The 23,144-nt window shown below is 45.8% G+C and overlaps 1 protein-coding gene across 2 annotated transcripts in view; it reads left to right on the top strand.

The window, feature by feature from the left end:
- The window catches only part of ING5 (inhibitor of growth family member 5), a 55,151-nt gene extending 46,627 nt beyond the window's left edge, over positions 1-8,524 (top strand). The window contains exons 8-9 of one of the 2 annotated variants that reach the window (XM_075132306.1): positions 5,370-5,408; positions 6,504-8,524. In XM_075132306.1, coding sequence (XP_074988407.1) covers positions 5,370-5,408; positions 6,504-6,606 — 142 coding nt within the window. In that variant the 3' untranslated portion in view covers positions 6,607-8,524. Of the gene's footprint in view, positions 1-5,369 lie in introns of both variants that reach the window. The other variant, XM_048863580.2, reaches the window with a different exon arrangement.
- Positions 8,525-23,144: the final 14,620 nt, after the last annotated feature.

Here is a 23,144-nt window from a genome sequence, read left to right as displayed (position 1 = left end):
CAACTTTCTACCCACCTTGTAGTGCATCCATCCAGCCCATACTTCTTTAACTTGCTGGCAAGAATACTGTGGGAGACCCGTATCAAAATCTTTGGTAAAGTCAAGGAATAACACGTCCACTGCTTTCCCCTCATCCACAGAGCCAATTCTCTCGTCATAGAAAGCAGTTAGATTAGTCAGGCATGACTTGCCCTTGGTGAATCCGTGCTGACTGTTCCTGATCACTTTCCTCTCCTCTAAGTGCATCAGAATTGATTCCTTGAGGACCTACTCCATTATTTTTCTGGGGACTGAGGTGAGGCTGACTGGCCTGTAGTTCCCAGGATCCTCCTCCTTCCCTTTTTTAAAGATGGGCACTACATTAGCCTTTTTCCAGTCATCCGGGACCTCCCCCAATCGCCATGAGTTTTCAAAGATAATGGCCAATGGCTCTGCAATCACATCCGCCAACTCCTTTAGCACCCTCGGATGCAGTGCATCCGGTCCCATGGACGTGTGCTCATCCAGCTTTTCTAAATAGTCCTGAATCACTTCTTTCTCCACAGAGTGCTGGTCACCTCTTCCCCATGCTGTGCTGCCCAGTGTAGTATTCTGGGAGCTGACCTTGTTCGTGAAGACAGAGGCAAAAAAAGCATTGAGTATGTTAGCTTTTTCCACATCCTCTGTCACTAGGTTGCCTCCCTCATTCAGTGAGGGGCCCACACTTTCCTTGACTTTCTTGTTGCTAACATACCTGAAGAAACCCTTCTTGTTACTCTTAACATCCCTTGCTAGCTGCAACTCCAAGTGTGATTTGGCCTTCCTGATTTCACTTCTGCATGCCCGAGCAATATTTTTATACTCTTCCCTGGTCATTTGTCCAATCTTTCACTTCTTGTAAGCTTCCTTTTTGTGTTTAAGATCAGCAAGGATTTCATTGTTAAGCCAAGCTGGTCGCCTGCCATATTTACTATTCTTTCTATACATCGGGATAGTTTGTTCCTGCAACCTCAATAAGGATTCGTTAAAATACAGCCAGTAATCCTGGACTCCTTTCCCCTTCATATTATTCTCCCAGGGGATCCTGCCCATCAGTTCCCTGAGGGAGTCAAAGTCTGCTTTTCTGAAGTCCAGGGTCCATATTATGCTGCTCTCCTTTCTTCCGTGTGTCAGGATCCTGAACTCAACCATCTCATGGTCACTGCTTCCCAGGTTCCCTCCACTTTTGCTTCCCCTACTAATTCTTCCCAGTTTGTGAGCAGCAGGTCAAGAAGAGCTCTGCCCCTACTTGGTTCTCCAGCACTTGCACCAGGAAATTGTCCCTATACTTTCCAAAAACTTCCTGGATTGTCTGTGCACTACTGTATTGCTCTCCCAGCAGATATGGGGGTGATTGAAGTCCCCCATGAGAATCAGAGCCTGCGATCTAGTAACTTCTGTTAGTTGCCAGAAGAAAGCCTCGTCCACCTCATCCCCCTGGTCTGGTAGTCTGTCGCAGACTCTCACCACATCACCTTGTTGCTCACTCTTCTGAACTTAATCCAAAGATTCTCAGGTTCTTCTGCAGTTTCATACTGGAGCTCTGAGGAGTCATACTGTTCTCTTACATACAGTGCGACTCCCCCCACCTTTTCTGCCCTGCCTGTCCTTCCTGAACATATCCATCCATGACCGTACTCCAGCCATGTGAGTTATCCCACCAAGTCTCTGTTATTCCAATCACATCATAATTCCTTGACTGTGCCAGGACTTCCAGTTCTCCCTGCTTGTTTCCCAGGGTTCTTGCATTTGTGTATAAGCATTTAAGATAACTCGCTGATTGTCCTGCTTTCTCAGTATGAGGCAGGAGCCCTCCCCTTTTGCACTCTCCTGCTCGTGCTTCCTCCTGGTATCCCACTTCCCCACTTAGCTCAGGGCTTTGGTCTCCTGGTTTTGGAGGCACAGGTTCTGTTTGTTGATTCTCTTCTTGACTGCCTCTCTCCAATCATGAAGAAAATTAAATTCTGACACCTTAATCAGTCTTGATGCATGAATTTTGCTCTCACTAATATAGAAATCATAGAATCATACAACTTGAAGGGACCTCAAGAGGTCATCTAGTCCAGTACCCTGCACTGGATGAGATGCAGGCTTGTAACATACGTTGTTAGGAAATTGTATTTGTGTGGATGTACACGATACATTAGGAAACATCTATTCTCATCTCTAAAGGCTGCTTCCATTGAAGTCCATGGCAAAACTCCCATAGATTTTAATAGGCTTAGGCCATATCTATGCTACCAGCTAAATCAGCACCGCTGCGATCGATGCAGCAGTGTCAATTCAGCGGGTGTGGTGAAGACGCACTAAGTCGATGGGAGAGCACTCTCCCGTCAATCTCTGTACTTAACCTCCCCCAGAGGTGGAAGCTATGTCACCGGGAGAGCATCTGCCATGAACATAGCGCAGTGTAAACGCCACTGTAAGTCGACCTAAGCAGAATACGGACCCTTGACTTCAGAAAAGCAGACTTTGATTCCCTCAGGGAACTGATGGGCAGGATCCCCTGGGAGAATAACATGAGGGGGAAAGGAGTCCAGGAGAGCTGGCTGTATTTTAAAGAATCCTTATTGAGGTTACAGGGACAAACCATCCCGATGTGTAGAAAGAATAGTAAATATGGCAGGCGACCAGCTTGGCTTAACAGTGAAATCCTTGCTGATCTTAAACACAAAAAAGAAGCTTACAAGAAGTGGAAGAGTTGGACAAATGACCAGGGAAGAGTATAAAAATATTGCTCGGGCATGCAGGAGTGAAATCAGGAAGGCCGAATCACACCTGGAGTTGCAGCTAGCAAGAGATGTTAAGAGTAACAAGAAGGGTTTCTTCAGGTATGTTAGTAACAAGAAGAAAGTCAAGGAAAGTGTGGACCCCTTACTGAATGAGGGAGGCAACCTAGTGACAGAGGATGTGGAAAAAGCTAATGTACTCAATGCTTTTTTTGCCTCTGTCTTCACGAACAAGGTCAGCTCCCAGAATACTGCACTGGGCAGCACAGCATGGGGAGGAGGTGACCAGCCCTCTGTGGAGAAAGAAGTGGTTCGAAACTATTTAGAAAAGCTGGATGAGCACAAGTCTATGGGGCCAGATGCGCTGCATCCGAGAGTGCTGAAGGAATTGGCGGATGTGATTGCAGAGCCATTGGCCATTATCTTTGAAAACTCATGGCGATCGTGGGAAGTCCCGGACGACTGGAAAAAGGCTAATGTAGTGCCCATCTTTAAAAAAGGGAAGAAGGAGGATCTCGGGAACTACAGGCCAGTCAGCCTCACCTCAGTCCCTGGAAAAATCATGGAGCAGGTCCTCAAGGAATCAATTCTGAAGCACTTAGAGGAGAAGAAAGTGATCAGGATTAGTCAGTATGGATTCACCAAGGGAAAGTCATGCCTGACTAATCTAATTGCCTTCTATGATGAGATAACTGGCTCTGTGGATGAGGGGAAAGCGGTGGATGTGTTGTTCCTTGACTTTAGCAGAGCTTTTGACATGGTCTCCCACAGTATTCTTGCCAGCAAGTTAAAGAAGTATGGGCTGGATGAATGGACTCTCAGGTGGATAGAAAGTTGGCTAGATTGTCGGGCTCAATGGGTAGCGATCAATGGCTCCATGTCTAGTTGGCAGCAGGTATCAAGTGGAGTGCCCCAAGGGTCAGTCCGGGGCCGGTTTTGTTCAATATCTTCATAAATGATCTGGAGGATGGTGTGGATTGCACCCTCAGCAAGTTTGCAGATGACACTAAACTGGGAGGAGTGGTAGATACGCTGAAGGGTAGGGATAGGATACAGAGGGACCTAGACAAATTAGAGGATTGGGCCAAAAGAAATCTGATGAGGTTCAACAAGGACAAGTGCAGAGTCCTGCACTTAGGACGGAAGAATCCCATGCTCCACTACAGACTAGGGACCAAATGGCTCGGCAGCAGTTCTGCAGAAAAGGACCTAGGGGTTACAGTGGATGAGAAGCTGGATATGAGTCAACAGTGTGCCCTTGTTGCCAGGAAGGCCAATGGCATTTTGGGATGTATATGTAGGGGCACTGCCAGCAGATCGAGGGATGTGATCGTCCCTCTCTATTTGACATTGGTGAGGCCACATCTGGAGTACTGTGTCCAGTTTGGGGCCCCACACTACAAGAAGGATGTGGAAAAATTGGAGAGAGTCCAGCGGAGGGCAACAAAAATGATTAGGGGACTGGAACACATGACTTATGAGGAGAGGCTGAGGGAATTGGGATTGTTTAGTCTGCGGAAGAGAAGAATGAGGGGGGATTTGATAGCTGCTTTCAACTACCTGAAAGGGGGTTCCAAAGAGGATGGATCTAGACTGTTCTCAGTGGTAGCAGATGACAGAACAAGGAGTAATGGTCTCAAGTTACAGTGGGGGAGGTTTAGGTTGGGTATTAGGAAACACTCTTTCACTAGGAGGGTGGTGAAAGACTGGAATGGGTTACCTAGGGAGGTGGTGGAATCTCCTTCCTTAGATATTTTTAAGACCAGGCTTGACAAAGCCCTGGCTGGGATGATTTAGTTGGGGATTGGTCCTGCTTTGAGCAGGGGGTTGGACTAGATGACCTCCTGAGGTCCCTTCTAACCCTAATTTTCTATAATTCTATGTTACATGGACTTTGGTCACATAACTTACATAATTGAACTAGTGTAACTTAGGTCAACTTACAGAGTTAGTGTAGACCAGCCCTCAGAGTAAAGCCCTAACAGATATTTCAGGTTGCAAGCATTTACAATATATCAGCCTAATCAAAACAGTTTACAAACAAAACATGTATTTGCACAGCTGTATGTACATCATATTCCTGCATGGCATATGTACTATATAATTGAGTAGCAACTGCAGTGCTATCGTTAAAATTGAGCGAGTATGTTTGTACTTTCCACCCTGTTCTTGGGAGCTTGTAACTTTTATGATATATTTTCCCTTTGAGCTATTTTTTGTGTGTGTGGTCTCATCTCAAAGAGAAGGGGTAATTTATCTGGTTCATCTGTTTTTTAAGAACATACAAGTTATGGCAAGGAGGTGTCTTCACACTTAAAAAAATTCAGTTTTTTTCTGTTCAGATAACTAAAACCAACTTTGTTTTAAAACGAGGCTGAGGATCCCCCTTCTGCCACTTTTACCCTCCAAACACCCTAACTCTTTTGCTAGTTGTTCAAATTTCCTGGACCCATCGCAATTAAATGTCTTTCCCCCAGATTTGTGCTCTGTAATATTACAGCGTCAACAAAAGAAATTGACGTCCATATAGCTGATTTTATTTGCTCTTCCTCCAAAATAGTGAAGAGCTCCCAGGCAAAATATTTATCTGTTGAAGTTTAATACTATGCTTTTCTGTCCTAGGTTCTGTCCCCGTTGTGTTCAGGAAAGGAAGAAAAAGAAGTAAGGAAGGGGAATGTACACCAAATCCAGAAGAAGAGTTTAATATATTCTTTCTTATATGTTGCAATATTATCTTTTAGTTTTTGACCTATCTTCCTTCTTGTTTTGATTTGATATTTAATTGTCCAACAGCCAGTTGTAATTCTTATTTAAAAAGAAGATGATGACTTGGTGAGGGAGGGTAGGATTTTTGAGAAAGTTGCCACAGGGATTTTATTTAAGTTATTTTCACACAGCACTGACAGCTGTTACTATGAAATACTTAGAGCAGCCAACAGCTGGAATTTTTGCTAATGCATTGGAATCTATGAATCTGCCTAAGGCATTTCAGGGGAATGAGAAAGCTATATTTTCAGCATGGTGGATTGCCACTACCTAAATAATGTAGGCATGAAGTTATGCATAACGTATATGAAGGATCTCTATAAAACTGCAACCTGCATGAAGTACATTCATATATTTAGGAGTGAAGTCCATTTTTTGTGTTTGTACAGTCCTGTAGCACTGAAGGCAACACGCAGACCAGTGAACTATTTCCAGTGTCTTATTTCCCCAAAGCAAAGTATTGTACGTAATTTTGGTGAAGCGTGCTCTGTGTATCTGAAGTTGCACATCTCTTCTTATTGAGAATTATTTCTGTTTAATTTTGCATTGCTGCCTTTGGACTTGATCTGGCTCCCACATCGAGACCCCTCTTTTGAATTCTCATAAACATTTGTCCATTCTGGAGGAAAATCATTTTTAAGTAGCAAGAGATCTGCCCTGGGTGTGTCATAGTGACAGTGGTAGCAAGAGAGAGTGCAGACCTTCCTGCCAACATCCCATTTCTCTAGAAATACCTTAAGTTCTTTACAGTGAAGACAAAAACCTAGTGTGGTATTATGAAGATAGTAGGGTCAGATTTAATCATGAAATAAAATGAAGGCCTGTTTACATTACTTATATCTCTTTGTTGCACTTTGGTAAATAATCAGGAAAACAAGTTTTAGGAGGAGAATAATATAGTAATAAGATATAGATTCTTGTGATGGTGCATCAAACCTAAGATGAAGTCATTGACTTTAATCCTATTGCAGTTTTTCTGATTTTAATCAGCACCCATCATGAACCACTGCTAATAAAACAGAAGTCCACAGAGCAGGAATGTTTTAAAAGGGACATCTTGCATGCTTTTGATTTGAGTTGCCTTTCAGGTTGACAGATAAAATGTGAATCTTGCTGTCATTAAAGTCTCATACCCTACAGTGAAAGGAAGACAGAAATCCAAGAGGAGGAAAAGAAAATATTACACACAAGTCCCTTATTCTCTTCCCCTCCTCCTGACCCCTCACCCACTACTGAGCTATGCTTAGTGTAGGAACTAAGAAGAGAGGTAAAGATGGGTTTGTTGCTTTTGTACTTCCCATATTCTGGGATTCCACTACCTATGGCCACAAGTGGCTGTAATGGTGTAGCCCACTGTATAGACCATTAGAGTGTCAGAAAGGGGCTACAATATAACAGAATCAGGCCCACAGTGTTACAACAAAGCAGAACAATTAATTCAAAAGACAGAGTTATATAGCACAATTCTAGCTGAAAAAACAAAAGGATAGTTTTTCTCTTACAGGAGGACCACTGAATGGTGTCCTTTGTGTACATTTTGTGATTTAAGAATATAAAACTCAACTTCTGCTGTGTCTCCTTTCTTGCAGTCACACTATTTGCATTTGGCTTTGTAGGAGATAGCAGTTAAACAAAAATGTCATACCTCTTGGTATCAGTGTAGTTATCTGTGAATGTATTTTGATTGTCACTTCAGCTATGGAAAAAAGTGTCTCCGGAGTTCTGTATTTTAAAATGTGATGTACATATCCCTGTTATATCACATCACTCCATATGGTGTATATGAAGTTTTCATGTTCACAGGACTATGTTTTTTGCCATTTTAAAACACACACACAGCAAAAATATGTGCATAGAACTTAGCAACAGATTGTTGGAGGGAAGTGGGGAGAAAGCACAATTGCACAAAGCCGGCTCTGGGAACGTAGTCAGCCCTTTTTTGTTTCTCATCGCAGAATGTAAGAAGTGGCTCTGCCTCTGTCTGGAGAGTAAACCTTTTTGCAAATCAGCATGTAGTTGAGTAGCCAGTGAATACACCCATACCTCATTATCCTGTTACACTGGATTACAAGTAGGAGTGTCACTGTCTTGAAGATGGTAATATTGATGAAGACTCAGGCTCCATTTCCCCATCCATCCAATGATACAATATTGTAGGCAACACTTATTTAAAAAAAAATACTTTGTGAAATAACTACCATAGATTATAATTGTTTGGTTAAACTGATTCTCAAAAGCCAACACATCTCTTTGGAGGTGTTGCTGCAAAACCAAGCAGTTACAGATCTATCAATGCAAAGTTGATTACCATAAATTTAGAGATAGTTGCCTAGGGCAGCAAATTATTTAGTGATTCTTGTCTGAGTGGCTGTAGCCTGAAACAATGGATGCTTTCTATTTTAATCAAGGAAGCTAAAAACCTAGAGCTAGCACTATTGTTATCAGTCCTAAGAATGAAAAGTATCTATGGGGACGACAAACACTAGGTAAGATGACAGATGTACTTTGCAGCACCTCTCAAATGTTTCAGATCATCTGAGTTGGAACAGAGTTTGAGCAATAAAGCTGTCCCATATGGAACTCACCCTAACAAACAGAGGTTCTAATAGTTATCACAGACTTAATAGTATCTGTTTGCCCATTCATTTCTGGATTTAGGGTTTTTTGCTCCTCTTTAGACAGGAAGATCAGTAGCCTTGATCTTGGCCATTAAAGAATTTTAAAGTCCTGTATTTTGAATGTGCAGTGTTAAATATACATTACTTTTGTGGAGAGGGATCGACAGAACTATGAGAGATTTAAAAGGAATGTTCCACTAAAGATTATCAAGAAAAGCTTTTTCAGACACCTGTATATTTTGTGGTGTTCAGCTTTATTACAATTCATCCAAATTGGAGATGATGTAACTTTAACCTGAATGTTATGTTTTATTCTCAAAGGACTTAGATATGTTCCCTTCGTAAATGGAAGAGAATATTATAAATCTTTTTATTAAAAAATGTAAAAATGTATAGCAGTATTTTTGGATTATGTTATAGATAATGGATATATTGTTATAAATAAAGTATTTTTGGGAATAAAAGTTTGAAATCACATTGTTTCAGGGTTCCCGGCTAGAGCTTCAAATCCCTGCACAAAGGGAACGTACATAGATACTGCCATAAATAATGGGATGGATGTACATATATCTCAAACTCACATCTCGGTCCCAAGACTAACTATTATTAGCTCTGTTAACTTTGAATTTAACAAAGGGTTTTATGGCAGGAGTGGGACCCATTTCATATGCTTAAAATCTGGGTGGCAAATCTTATCCATTCTCTGCATGGTGGCGATGGAGTGAGGGTTATACTGCTACTCACTGGCTCCAACTGTTGTAGCCAATGTGTTGCCAGTCCCAGTTAAGCAATGTCTCTGTGGCTGCCGCACTTGCCTTAGAGGCTAGTAGTATAGGGTTGCCACTGGTCCAGGTTTTCCCAAGATTAATCCTATTTTTGAGGTGGCTGTCCTTGGGAATCTTGTAAGGGTTCTCCATATACACTGCCAGCTGTCCAGTATTATCAGCTCAGGATCATCCTGGATGTCCTGGGCTTTTTTTTGTACCTTAGAGGTGACAACCCAAAGTGATGCTGCCAATGTTCAAACTTAAAATATACAAAAAGAAAAGGAGTACTTGTGGCACCTTGTGGCTGTAGCTCACGAAAGCTTATGCTCAGATAAATTGGTTAGTCTCTAATTGGCACCACCTATTACATAGGTTGCCTGACACTTCTCATTCAAAGACAGATCCTGTTTTCAGTTATTTATGACTTTCGCAAACTTAATCCATTTGGCCTGGAGTTTTCCACACTGGGCGTCTGCCTCAGACTAAATGGTTTTTTGTTTTTTTTTAATTTTAGCCAAAGCAGCCATTTCCAAGAATGAATCATAGAATATCAGGGTTGGAAGGGACCCCAGAAGGTCATCTAGTCCAACTCCCTGCTCGAAGCAGGACCAATTCCCAGTTAAATCATCCCAGCCAGGGCTTTGTCAAGCCTGACCTTAAAAACCTCTAAGGAAGGAGATTCTACCGCCTCCCTAGGTAAGCCATTCCAGTGTTTCACCACCCTCATACTGAAAAAGTTTTTCCTAATATCCAATCTAAACCTCCCCCACTGCAACTTGAGACCATTACTCCTCGTTCTGTCATCTGCTACGATTGAGAACAGTCTAGAGCCATCCTCTTTGGAACCCCCTTTCAGGTAGTTGAAAGCAGCTATCAAATCCCCCCTCATTCTTCTCTTCTGCAGACTAAACAATCCCAGCTCCCTCAGCCTCTCCTCATAAGTCATGTGTTCTAGACCCCTAATCATTTTTGTTGCCCTTCGCTGGACTCTCTCCAATTTATCCACATCCTTCTTGTAGTGTGGGGCCCAAAACTGGACACAGTACTCCAGATGAGGCCTCACCAATGTCAAATAGAGGGGAATGGTCACGTCCCTCAATCTGCTCGCTATTCCCCTACTTATACATCCCAAAATGCCATTGGCCTTCTTGGCAACAAGGGCACACTGCTGACTCATATCCAGCTTCTCATCCACTGTCACCCCTAGGTCCTTTTCCGCAGAACTGCTGCCTAGCCATTCGGCCCCTAGTCTGTAGCGGTGCATTGGATTCTTCCGTCCTAAGTGCAGGACCCTGCACTTATCCTTATTGAACCTCATCAGATTTCTTTTGGCCCAATCCTCCAATTTGTCTAGGGCCCTCTGTATCCTATCCCTCCCCTCCAGCGTATCTACCACTCCTCCCAGTTTAGTATCATCCGCAAATTTGCTGAGAGTGCAATCTACACCATCCTCCAGATCATTTATGAAGATATTGAACAAAACCGGCCCCAGGACCGACCCCTGGGGCACTCCACTTGACACCGGCTGCCAACTAGACATGGAGCCATTGATCACTACCCGTTGAGCCCAACAATCTAGCCAGCTTTCTACTCACCTTAGGCTATGAGGCTATGGAATAATGTTTTGCCTGTGTTAAAAAATTCTGTTGACCTTTTGAGCAGGGATTTGAAATTAGGCAGGGACATGGCCTTTGTGTCAGGTAAGTGCCCCTCCAACCACCTGCCCCTAACCCTGAGCCCTCTCCCACGCACCCAAACTGTTGCTGCTGGTCCCCAGCACCAGCAGAAGTCACAGAAAGTCATAGAATCCATGACAGACTAGCAGCCTTACTTATAATCACTTAAAATTTTACCTCTTATAGTTAATAAACTTGTTTTTGTCTATTCCAAAACCCACTTTGTGCAATTCATATGGGGGTGGGGGTGGGGGCAAAAAGCTGGCATATCTCCCTCCACATTCAGGGAGGGGGCAATTTTTATGAGCATACGTTGTACAGATCTCTCAATACAGCGCAAGACATTGCTGACACACACTGAGGTTCATACGCATCAGACACTGCAGCAGTGACTCAAGATAGGTTTCACGCTGTCACAGAGACTGCGTCTTGCCAGAACCCACGGCCCTCCTGCAGCCCCAAGCACTCCTGGCTCACCACGAGCATTTTGACAGGAAATACCAAGCAGTAACAACAACAGCAATAATACAAGTGTGTGTGCATGTGTGCAAATGTTTGTGTGTGTGTGTGTATTGTGTGTGAGAGAGAGCCAGGGCGTGTGAGAGAGACATGTTAATTACAGCCCTGCCCAATTCTTGGGGAAGGCACACACCCAGTTGGATTTTAGGGCATTGTTTATTAGGTGGCCATCTTGATCTGGATAAGAACAAGGTGATCTCCATGTTGTGACAGTTTCTTGTTCCCCTATACTGGGCAAAAAGTGGGAATCAGTTATTGCTAAGTAACCGGTTTCTAAATAAACAAATGAAGGGAGGGGCCAAGGGCTCTTGAATGCTGGAATCTTTGGGGCTCAGGTGTCAAAAAGCTCTCTCTCTCTGTAGTGTGGTATACCTTCCACACTGGCTACTGCAGGCCAATAACCACTCACTGAACGAAGTTGTTATCTTGGGGTTTATTATTTTCTTTTGGGGAGCAGACGTGCACTCTTGGACTAGATCCAGTTAGTTAGATCTGACACTTACCCATAGACGACGTAAAGAGGGATAGCATGGGTCTGAGATAGGGTTACTTACCTGTCTTCGACACCTGTGATCCACTGTTGGTGTCCATCGCTGATCTCACCAGTCCGAATTCTGCAGCCTCGCCACAAGCAGTACCCAAAGGAGGTAGAAAAACATCTTTGCTTTATTGAGTGTGTGTGCGCATGTGTATGTTTATATTCCAAATCTTCAGTGTCCTTAATCCATCCCCCTCCCCTTCCTTCCTTCTCCTTTAGTAAATAAAGTGTTGTTGTGAGTTAATATCAATCTGGTTTCTTTTATTCCAGCTCTGATAAATGGGCTTAAGGGGAGACCTAGCAGGAGGTATACTATAAGGGTATGTCTACACTACGGAATAAGGTCGAATTTATAGAAGTCGGTTTTTTAGAAATCGGTTTTATATATTCGAGTGTGTGTCCCCACAGAAAATGCTCTAAGTGCATTAAGTGCATTAACTCGGCGGAGTGCTTCCACAGTACCGAGGCTAGAGTCGACTTCCGGAGCATTGCACTGTGGATAGCTATCCCACAGTTCCCGCAGTCTCCGCTGCCCATTGGAATTCTGGGTTGAGATCCCAATGCCTGATGGGGCTAAAACATTGTCGCGGGTGGTTCTGGGTACATATCGTCAGGCCCCCCTTCCCTCCCTCCCTCCGTGAAAGCAAGGGCAGACAATCGTTTCGCGCCTTTTTTCCTGAGTTACCTGTGCAGACGCCATACCATGGCAAGCATGGAGCCCGCTCAGGTAACCGTCACCCTATGTCTCCTGGGTGCTGGCAGACGCGGTACGGCTTTGCTACACAGTAGCAGCAACGCATTGCCTTCTGGCAGCAGGCGGTGCAGTATGACTGGTAGTCGTCCTCGTCGTGTCCGAGGTGCTCCTGGCCACGTCGGCTGGGAGCGCCTGGGCAGCCATGGGCGCAGGGACTAAATTTGGAGTGACTTGACCAGGTCATTCTCTTTAGTCCTGCAGTCAGTCCTATTGAACCGTCTTATGGTGAGCAGGCAGGCGATACGGATTGCTAGCAGTCGTACTGTACCATCTTCTGCCAGGCAGGCAAGAGATGAGGATTGCTAGCAGTCGTATTGTACCATCTTCTGCCAGGCAGGCAAGAGATGAGGATGGCTAGCAGTCATACTGTACCATCTTCTGCTGAGCAGCCATGAGATGTGGATGGCATGCAGTCCTTCTGCACCATCTGCTGCCAGCCAAAGATGTAAAAGATAGATGGAATGGATCAAAACAAGAAATAGACCAGATTTGTTTTGTACTCATTTGCCTGCTCCCCTGTCTAGGGGACTCATTCCTCTAGGTCACACTGCAGTCACTCACAGAGAAGGTGCAGCGAGGTAAATCTAGCCATGTATCAATCAGAGGCCAGGCTAACCTCCATGTTCCAATAAGAACAATAACTTAGGTGCACCATTTCTTATTGGAACCCTCGGTGAAGTCCTGCCTGAAATACTCCTTGATGTAAAGACACCCCCTTTGTTGATTTTAGCTCCCTGAAGCCAACCCTGTAAGCCATGTCGTCAGTCGCCCCTCCCTCCGTCAGAGCAACGGCAGACAATCATTCCGCGCCTTTTTTCTGTGCGGACACCATAGCAAGGCAAGCATGGAGGCCGCTCAGCTCACTTTGGCAATTAGGAGCACATTAAACACCACATGCATTATCCAGCAGTATATGCAGCACCAGAACCTGGCAAAGCGATACCGGGCGAGGAGGCGACGTCAGCACGGTCACGTGAGTGATCAGGACATGGACACAGATTTCTCTGAAAGCATGGGCCCTGACAATGCATGCATCATGGTGCTAATGGGGCAGGTTCATGCTGTGGAACGCCGATTCTGGGCTTGGGAAACAAGCACAGACTGGTGGGACCGCATAGTGTTGCAGGTCTGGGACAATTCCCAGTGGCTGCGAAACTTTCGCATGAGTAAGGGCACTTTCATGGAACTTTGTGACTTGCTTTCCCCTGCCCTGAGGCGCATGAATACCAAGATGAGAGCAGCCCTCACAGTTGAGAAGCGAGTGGCGATAGCCCTGTGGAAGCTTGCAACGCCAGACAGCTACCGGTCAGTTGGGAATCAATTTGGAGTGGACAAATCTACTGTGGGGGCTGCTGTGATGCAAGTAGCCCACGCAATCAAAGATCTGCTGATATCAAGGGTAGTGACCCTGGGAAATGTGCAGGTCATAGTGGATGGCTTTGCTGCAATGGGATTCCATAACTGTGGTGGGGCCATAGACGGAACCCATATCCCTATCTTGGCACCGGAGCACCAAGCCGCCGAGTACATAAACCGCAAGGGGTACTTTTCGATAGTGCTGCAAGCTCTGGTGGATCACAAGGGACGTTTCACCAACATCAACGTGGGATGGCCAGGAAAGGTACATGACGCTCGCATCTTCAGGAACTCTGGTCTGTTTCAAAAGCTGCAGGAAGGGACTTTATTCCCAGACCAGAAAATAACTGTTGGGGATGTTGAAATGCCTATATGTATCCTTGGGGACCCAGCCTACCTCTTAATGCCATGGCTCATGAAGCCGTACACAGGCAGCCTGGACAGTAGTCAGGAGCTGTTCAACTACAGGCTGAGCAAGTGCAGAATGGTGGTAGAATGTGCATTTGGATGTTTAAAGGCGCGCTGGCGCAGTTTACTGACTCGCTTAGACCTCAGCGAAACCAATATTCCCACTGTTATTACTGCTTGCTGTGTGCTCCACAATATCTGTGAGAGTAAGGGGGAGACGTTTATGGCGGGGTGGGAGGTTGAGGCAAATCGCCTGGCTGCTGGTTACGCGCAGCCAGACACCAGGGCGGTTAGAAGAGCACAGGAGGGCGCGGTACGCATCAGAGAAGCTTTGAAAACCAGTTTCATGACTGGCCAGGCTACGGTGTGAAAGTTCTGTTTGTTTCTCCTTGATGAAACCCCCCGCCCCTTGGTTCACTCTACTTCCCTGTAAGCTAACCACCCGCCCCTCCTCCCTTCAATCACCGCTTGCAGAGGCAATAAAGTCATTGTTGCTTCACATTCATGCATTCTTTATTCATTCATCACACAAATAGGGGGATGACTACCAAGGTAGCCCAGGAGGGGTGGTGGAGGAGGGAAGGAAAATGCCACACAGCACTTTAAGCACAGCACTTTAAAAGTTTACAACTTTAAAATTTATTGAATGACAGCCTTCTTTTTTTTGGGCAATCCTCTGTGGTGGAGTGGCTGGTTGGCCGGAGGCCCCCCCACTGCGTTCTTGGGCGTCTCGGTGTGGAAGCTATGGAACTTGGGGAGGAGGGCGGTTGGTTACAGAGGGGCAGCAGTGGCAGTCTGTGCTCCAGCTGCCTTTGCTGCAGCTCAACCATACACTGGAGCATACTGGTTTGGTCCTGCAGCAGCCTCAGCATTGAATCCTGCCTCTTCTCATCACGCTGCCGCCACATTTGAGCTTCAGCCCTGTCTTCAGCCCGCCACTTACTCTCTTCAGCCCGCCACTTACTCTCTTCAGCCTGCCACCTCTCCTCCCGGTCATTTTGTGCTTTCCTGCACTCTGACATTATTTGCCTCCACACATTCGTCTGTGCTCTGTCAGTGTGGGAGGACAGCATGAGCTCGGAGAACATTTCATCGCGAGTGCGTTTTTTTTTCTTTCTAAGCTTCACTAGCCTCTGGGAAGGAGAAGATCCTGTGATCATTGAAACACATGCAGCTGGTGGAGAAAAAAAAAGGGACAGCGGTATTTAAAAAGACACATTTTATAAAACAGTGGCTACACTCTTTCAGGGTAAACCTTGCTGTTAACATTACATACATAGCACATGTGCTTTCGTTACAAGGTCGCATTTTGCCTCCCCCCACCGCGTGGCTACCCCCTCAACCTTCCCCCCTCCCTGTGGCTAACAGCGGGGAACATTTCTGTTTAGCCACAGGCAAACAGCCCAGCAGGAATGGGCTCCTCTGAGTGTCCCCTGAAGAAAAGCACTCTATTTCAACCAGGTGACCATGAATTATATCTCACTCTCCTGAGGATAACACAGAGAGATAAAGAACGGATGTTGTTTGAATGCCAGCAAACATACACTGCAATGCTTTGTTCTACAATGATTCCCGAGTACATGTTACTGGCCTGGAGTGGTAAAGTGTCCTACCATGAAGGACACAATAAGGCTGCCCTCCCCAGAAACCTTTTGCAAAGGCTTTAGGACTACATCTAGGAGAACCGTGAATGCCAGGGCAAAGTAATCCTTTCACATGCTTGCTTTTAAACCATGTATAGTATTTTAAAAGGTACACTCACCAGAGGTCCCTTCTCCGCCTGCTGGGTCCAGGAGGCAGCCTTGGGTGGGTTCGGGGGGTACTGGCTCCAGGTCCAGGGTGAGAAACAGTTCCTGGCTGTCAGGAAAACCGGTTTCTCCGCTTGCTTGCTGTGAGCTATCTACAACCTCCTCCTCATCATCATCTTCTTCGTCCCCAAAACCTGCTTCCGTATTGCCTCCATCTCCATTGAAGGAGTCAAACAACACGGCTGGGGTAGTGGTGGCTGAACCCCCTAAAATGGCATGCAGCTCATCATAGAAGCGGCATGTTTGGGGCTCTGACCCAGAGCGGCTGTTCGCCTCTCTGGTTTTCTGGTAGGCTTGCCTCAGCTCCTTCAGTTTCACGCGGCACTGCTTCGGGTCCCTGTTATGGCCTCTGTCCTTCATGCCCTGGGAGATTTTCACAAAGGTTTTGGTATTTTGAAAACTGGAACGGAGTTCTGATAGCACGGGTTCCTCTCCCCAAACAGCGATCAGATCCCGTACCTCCCGTTCGGTCCATGCTGGAGCTCTTTTGCGATTCTGGGACTCCATCATGGTCACCTGTGCTGATGAGCTCTGCATGGTCACCTGCAGCTTGCCACGCTGGCCAAACAGGAAATGAGATTTAAAAGTTCGCGGTTCTTTTCCTGTCTACCTGGCCAGTGCATCTGAGTTGAGAGTGCTGTCCAGAGCGGTCACAATGGAGCACTCTGGGATAGCTCCCGGAGGCCAATACCATCGAATTGTGTCCACAGTACCCCAAATTCGAGCCGGCAAGGTCGATTTAAGCGCTAATCCACTTGTCAGGGGTGGAGTAAGGAAATTGATTTTAAGAGCCCTTTAAGTCGAAATAAAGGGCTTCATTGTGTGGACGGGTGCAGGTTTAAATCGATTTAACGCTGCTAAATTCGACCTAAAGTCCTAGTGTAGACCAGGGCTAAGGCTCCCCAAAGTCTTCTGGTCATATAGACTGTAAAAAATCCTTACAGAGAGAGAGAGACTGTGTGTGTTTGTGTGTGACTGTGTGTTGGTGGACTGTGTGACAGAGTGTGTGTTGGGGAGTGTGAGACTGTGTGTGTGTGACAATCTGTATTGGGGGACTGTAACTCATGAGAGGCAGAGTGTATGTGGGTGTGAGAGCCAGTCTGTGTGTGTGTTAGGGAAGTGTGAGAGACAGTGAGTGCACTACCACTTTAAGTCCCCCCATTTCTCCCTCCTCCCCCTTTCCCCCCGACTCACATGGAAGTTTCGCTCCTCCTGGCCTGGCCCCTGCCGGAGACCAAGTGGTGCTGCAGGCAAGGTCCAGGGAGAAACTCCACTCCGTTCAGTGGTGGGCCCGGGCTGTGCTGCTCTGGGCTCCCCGAGGCTGGATCGGCAGAGCCAGAGGCTGGAGTCCTCAGCCAGCTGGCAGAGGAATGTGGGAGGGAGGGGGCAGGGTTAGGGTTGGGGAGAAACCCCCAGCGCGGGGGAGGGGCCAGAGAAGAGAGGAGTCCAGCTGCGGCCAGCGAGGGGAATGGTGCCCCAAATTTTCGGGTGCCCTACGCAGCCGCATATGCCTAGGGTCGGTCCTGTGTGCATGTGAGTGCTGGGTGAATCATAGAAGATTAGGGTTGGAAGAGACCTCAGGAGGTCATCTAGTCCAACCCCCTGCTCAAAGCAGGACCAGCACCAACTAAATCATCCCAGCCAGGGCTTTGTCAAGCCGGGCCTTAAAAACCTCTAAAGGATGGAGATTCCACCACCTCCCTAGGTAACCCATTCCAGTGCTTCACCACCCTCCTAGTGACATAGTGTTTCCTAATATCCAACCTAGACCTACCCCACTGCAACTTGAGACCATAGTTCCTTGTTCTGTCATCTGCCACCACTGAGAACAGCCTAGCTCTATCCTCTTTGGAAACTCCCTTCTGCTAGTTGAAGCCTGCTATCAAATCCCACCGCCCCCACCGCCTCCCGCCTTCTCTTCTGCAGACTAAATAAAACCAGTTCCCTCAGACTCTCCAGTCTATGAGTTGCTTCATAAGTCATGTGCCCCAGTCCCCTGATCTTTTTGAGTGGTAACAGCTAATTTAGACCCCATCATTTTATATGTATAGTTGGGATTATGCTTTCCAATGTGCATTACTTTGCATTTATCAACATTAAATTTCATCTGCCATTTTGTTGCCCAGTCACCCAGTTTTGAGAGATCCTTTTGTAGCTCTTCGCAGTCTGCCTCGATCTTAACTTTCTGTAGTAATTTTGCATCATCTGCAAATTTTGCCACCTCACTGTTTATGCCTTTTCCACATCATTTATGAACATGTTGAATAGGACTGGTCCCAGAACAGACCCCTGGGGGACACCACTATTTACCTCTCTCCATTCTGAAAACTGACCATTTATACCTACCCTTTGTTTCCTATCTTTTAACCAATTACCAATCCATGAGAGAACCTTCCCTCTTATCCCGTGGCAGCTTACTTTGCATAAGAGCCTTTGGTGAGGGACCTTGTCAAAGGCTTTCTGAAAACTTAATACACTATATCCGCTGGATCCCCCTTGGTCCACATGCTTGTTGACTCCCTCAAAGAATTCTAGTAGATTGGTGAGGCATGATTTCCCTTTACTAAAATCATGTTGACCCTTCCTCAACAAATTATGTTCCTCTATATGTCTGACAATATTGTTCTTTATTATAGTTTCAACTAGTTTGTCCGGTACTGAAGTCAGGCTTACAGGCGTGTAATTGCCGGGATCACCTCTGGAGCCCTTTTAAAAAATTGGCGTCACATTAGCTATCCTCCAGTCATCTGGTATAGAACCTGATTTAAATGACAGGTTACAGACTACAGTTAGTAGTTCTGCAATTTCACATTTGAGTTCATTCAGAACTCTTGGGTGAATACCATCTGGTCCTAGTGACTTATTGCTATTTAATTTATCAATTTGTTCCAAAACCTCCTCTAATGATACCTCAATCTGGGACAGTTCCTCAGATCTGTCCCCTAAAAAGAATGGCTCAGGTTTGGGAGTCTCCCTCACATCCTCAGCCGTGAAGACTAATGTAAAGAATTCATTTAGTTTCTCCGCAATGGCCTTATCGTGCTTGAGTGCTCCTTTAGCATCTCGAACGTCCAGTGGCCCCACTGGTTGTTTAGCAGGCTTCCTGCTTTTGATGTATTTTAAAAAAAAATTATTACTTTTTGAGTCTTTGGCTAACTGTTCCTCAAATTCTTTTTTGGCCTTCCTAATTGTATTTTTACACTTCATTTGCCAGTGTTTATGCTCCTTTCTATTTTCCTCACTAGGATTTAACTTCCACTTTTTAAAGGATGCCCTTTTGCCTCTCACTGCTTCTTTTACTTTGTTGTTTAGCCACGGTGGCTCTTTTTTGGTTCTCTATGTTTTTTAATTTGGGGTATGCATTTAAGTTCAGCCTCTATTATGGTGTCTTTAAAAAGTTTCCACGCAGCTTGCAGATCTTTCACTTTTGGCCCTGTACCCTTTCATTTCTGTTTAACTAACCTCCTCATTTTTGTGTAGTTCCCCTTTCTAAAATTAAATGCTACAGTGTTGGGCCTCTGTGGTGTTTTTCCTGCCACAGGGATATTAAATTTAATTATATTATGGTCACTATTACCAAGCCTTATTATTATAGCCAAGCCTTATTATATTCACCTTTTGGACCAGATCCTGTGCTCCACTTAGGACTAGATCAAGAATTGCCTCTCCTCTGGTGGGTTCCAGGACCAGTTGCTCCAAGAAGCAGTCATTTAAGGTGTCAAGAAACTTTATCTCTGCATCCCGTCCTGAGGTGACATGTATCCAGTCAATGACTCCACTAGACTCTCTCCAATTTGTCCACATCCTTTCTGTAGTGGGGGGCCCCAAACTGGACACAGTACACCAGATGGGGCCTCACCAGTGCCGAATACAGCGGAATAATCACTTCCCTCTATCTGTTGGCAAGGCTCCTACTAATGCAGCCCAATATGCTGTTAGCCTTCCTGGCAACAAGGGCACAAGCTGGATATGAGTCAGCAGTCTCGTCCACTGTAATCCCCAGGTCCTTTTCTGAAGAACTCCTGCTTAGCCACTCTGTCTCCAGCCTGTAGCAGTGCATGGGATTCTTCTGTCCTTAGTACAGGACTCTGCACTTGTCCTTGTTGAACCTCATCAGATTTCTTTTGGCCCAATCCTCCAATTTGTCTAGGTCACTCTCAACCCAATCCCTACCCTCCAGCATATCTACCTCTTCCCACAGTTTACTGTCATCCGTAAACTTGCTGAGGGTGCAATCCATCCCATCATCCAGATCATTAATAAAGATGAACAAAATCGGCCCCAGGACCGACCCCTGGGGCAATCCGCTTGCTACTGGTTGCAAGCTAGACATCGAGCCATTGATCACTACCTGTTGAGCCCAACAATCTAGCCATCTTTCTATCCACCTTATAGTCCATTCATCCAATCTGTATGTTTTTAACTTGCTGGCAAGAATACTGTGGGAGACCGTATCAAAAGCTTTGCTAAAGTCAAGATATATCACATCCGCTGCTTTCCTCATATCCAAAGAGCCAGTTATCTCATCATAGAAGGCAATCAGGTTGGTCAGGCATGACTTGCCTTTGGTGACTCCATGTTGACTGTTCCTGATCACCTTCCTCTCCTCCTCCTATCTGGCTTTAAGATTAAACGCGATAAGTTTATGGAGGAGATGGTATTATGGGATAACATGATTTTGGCATTAATTGATCTTTAAATATTCATGGGAAATAAGCCCAATGGCCTGTAATGGGATGTTAGATGGGGTAGGATCTGAGTTACTACAGAGAATTTTTCCTGGGTATCTGGCTGGTGAATCTTGCCCATATGCTCAGGGTTCAGCTGATCGCCATATTTGGGGTCAGGAATGAATTTTCCTCCAGGGCAGATTGGAAGAGGCCCTGGGGTTTTTTCGCCTTCCTCTGTAGCATGGGACACGGGGCACTTGCTGGAGGATTCTCTGCACCTTGAAGTCTTTAAACCATGATTTGAGGACTTCAATAGCTCAGACATAGGTGAGAGGTTTATCGCAAGAGTGGGTGGGTGAGATTCTGCAGCCTGCATTGTGCAGGAAGTCAGACTAGATGATCATAATGGTCCCTGCTGACCTTAATATCTATGAATCTATGTGCTCCAAAATGGTTTCCTTGAGGACATGCTCCATTATTTTTCCAGGGACTGAGGTGAGCCTGACAGGTCTGTAGTTCCCCGGGTTCTCCTTCTTCCCTTTTTAAAAGATGGGCACTATATCTGCCTTTTTTCAATCATCCGGGACCTCCCCCGATTGCCATGAGTTTTCAAAGATAATGGCCAAAGGCTCTGCAATCACATCAGCCAATGCCCTTCGCACCCTTGGATACATTAGATATGGACCCATGGACTTGTGCATGTCCAGCTTTTCTAAATAGTCCTTAACCTGTTCTTTCACCCCTGAGGGCTGCTCACCTCCTTCCCATACTGTGTTGCCCAGGACAGCAGTGTGGGAGCTGACCTTGTGTGTGAAGACCAAGGCAAAAAAAGCATTGAGTACTTCAGCTTTTTCCACATCATCTGTCACTAGGTTGCCTTCCCCATTCAGTAAGAGTCCCAGACTTTCCCTGATCTTCTTCTTGTTGCTAACATACCTGTAGACACCCTTCTTGTTACCCTTCACATCCCTTGCTAGCTGCAACTCCAATTGTGCCTTGGTCTTCCTGATTACACCCCTGCATACTTGAGCAATATTTTTATACTCCTCCCTAGTCATCTGTCCAAGTTTCCACTTCTTATAAGCTTCCTTTTTGTGTTTAAGTTCACTGAAGATTTCTCTGTTAAGCCAAGCTGGTCACTTGCTATATTCGCTATTCTTTCTGCACATCGAGATGGTTTGTTCCTGCGCCCTCAATAAGGCGTTTTTAAAATACAGCCAGCTCTCCTGGACTCCTTTCCCCCTCATATTAGCCTCCCAGGGGCTCCTGCCCATCAGTTCCCTAAAGGAGTCAAAGTCTGCTTTTCTGAAGTCCAGGAGCCGTATTTTGCTACTCTCCTTTCTTCCTTTTGTGGGGATCCTGAACTCAACCATCTCATGGTCACTGTTTCCCAGGTTGCCACCCTACTTCCCCTACCAATTCTTCCCTGTTTGTAAACAGCAGGTCAAGAGGAGAATGACCCCTGGCTGGTTCCTCCACTAGTTGAACCAGGAAGTTGTCCACAACACTCTCCAAAAACTTCCTGGATTTTCTGTGCACTGCTGTATTGCTCTCCCAGAAGATGTCAGGGTGATTGAAGTCCCCCATTAGAACCAGGGCCTGTGTTCTGGAAACTTCAGTTAATTGTCCGAAGAAAGCCTCGTCTACCTCATCCTCCTAGCCCGGTGGTCTATAGCAGTGGTCTCCAAACTTTTTTGATTGTGCACCCCTATCAGTAAAAAGAATTTTGAGCACGCACCCCCAATATATGTATATTTATTTATGTATAAATGATATACATGTACTACTGTACTAATACATTGTGTAAATTATAAAAATACACAAAAATAGACATTAAAAAAGATGAGATAAAGATGAAATAAACAATATTTTTAAAATATTTTTTATTTATTAACAGTACAAAAAACCTTTTTGCTCTCACTAAAAAAAATTATTAATAATATTTTTAGTGAGAGCAATGTGATTGAATATGCTTTATTATTTTTGAAAATCTTGGTTTAACACTTTGTGATACAGCAGGCGTTCAGGGTGGGGTGCTGGGTCTGGGAGGGAGTTAAGGTGCGGGAGGGCACTCAGGGTGGGGATGCGGGAGGAGGCTCAGGGCTGGGGCAGGCAGGACATGCAGAGCACTTACCTGGGGCAGCTCCTGTTTGGTGCAGGGGGCATGTAGGTGGCTCTGTGCAGCGCAGCACCACCCACATGGCCACGATTCTGGGAGCCGCGATTCTGGGACCTGCCCCCCCACGGCAGACAGGGCCATCCGGAACACAGGGGCTCTAGGGCCCTGGGCTAAGGGGGCCCCGGGGCCCTTGCCTGCAGCTCTAAAGCCCCTTTCCGAATGCGACCCTGCAAGCATGGGCTGGAGGACTCAGGAGCAGGGGAAGCCACACAGCCCGAGGCCGGAGAGAAGGGGCGCTTTCCCCTTCAAAGCGCCGCTTCTCTCCGGACGGCTTTGAAGGGGAAAGTGCCGCTTCTTTCTGGTCGCTGGCTGTGCGGCTGCCCCTGCTCCTCCACAGG

The sequence above is a fragment of the Caretta caretta genome, chromosome 9, assembly GCF_965140235.1.
Source record: "Caretta caretta isolate rCarCar2 chromosome 9, rCarCar1.hap1, whole genome shotgun sequence".
Classification (NCBI taxonomy): Eukaryota; Metazoa; Chordata; order Testudines; family Cheloniidae; genus Caretta; species Caretta caretta.
The sequence above is the reverse complement of the archived record's forward strand: the minus strand, read 5'-3'. Positions and strand labels throughout refer to the sequence as shown.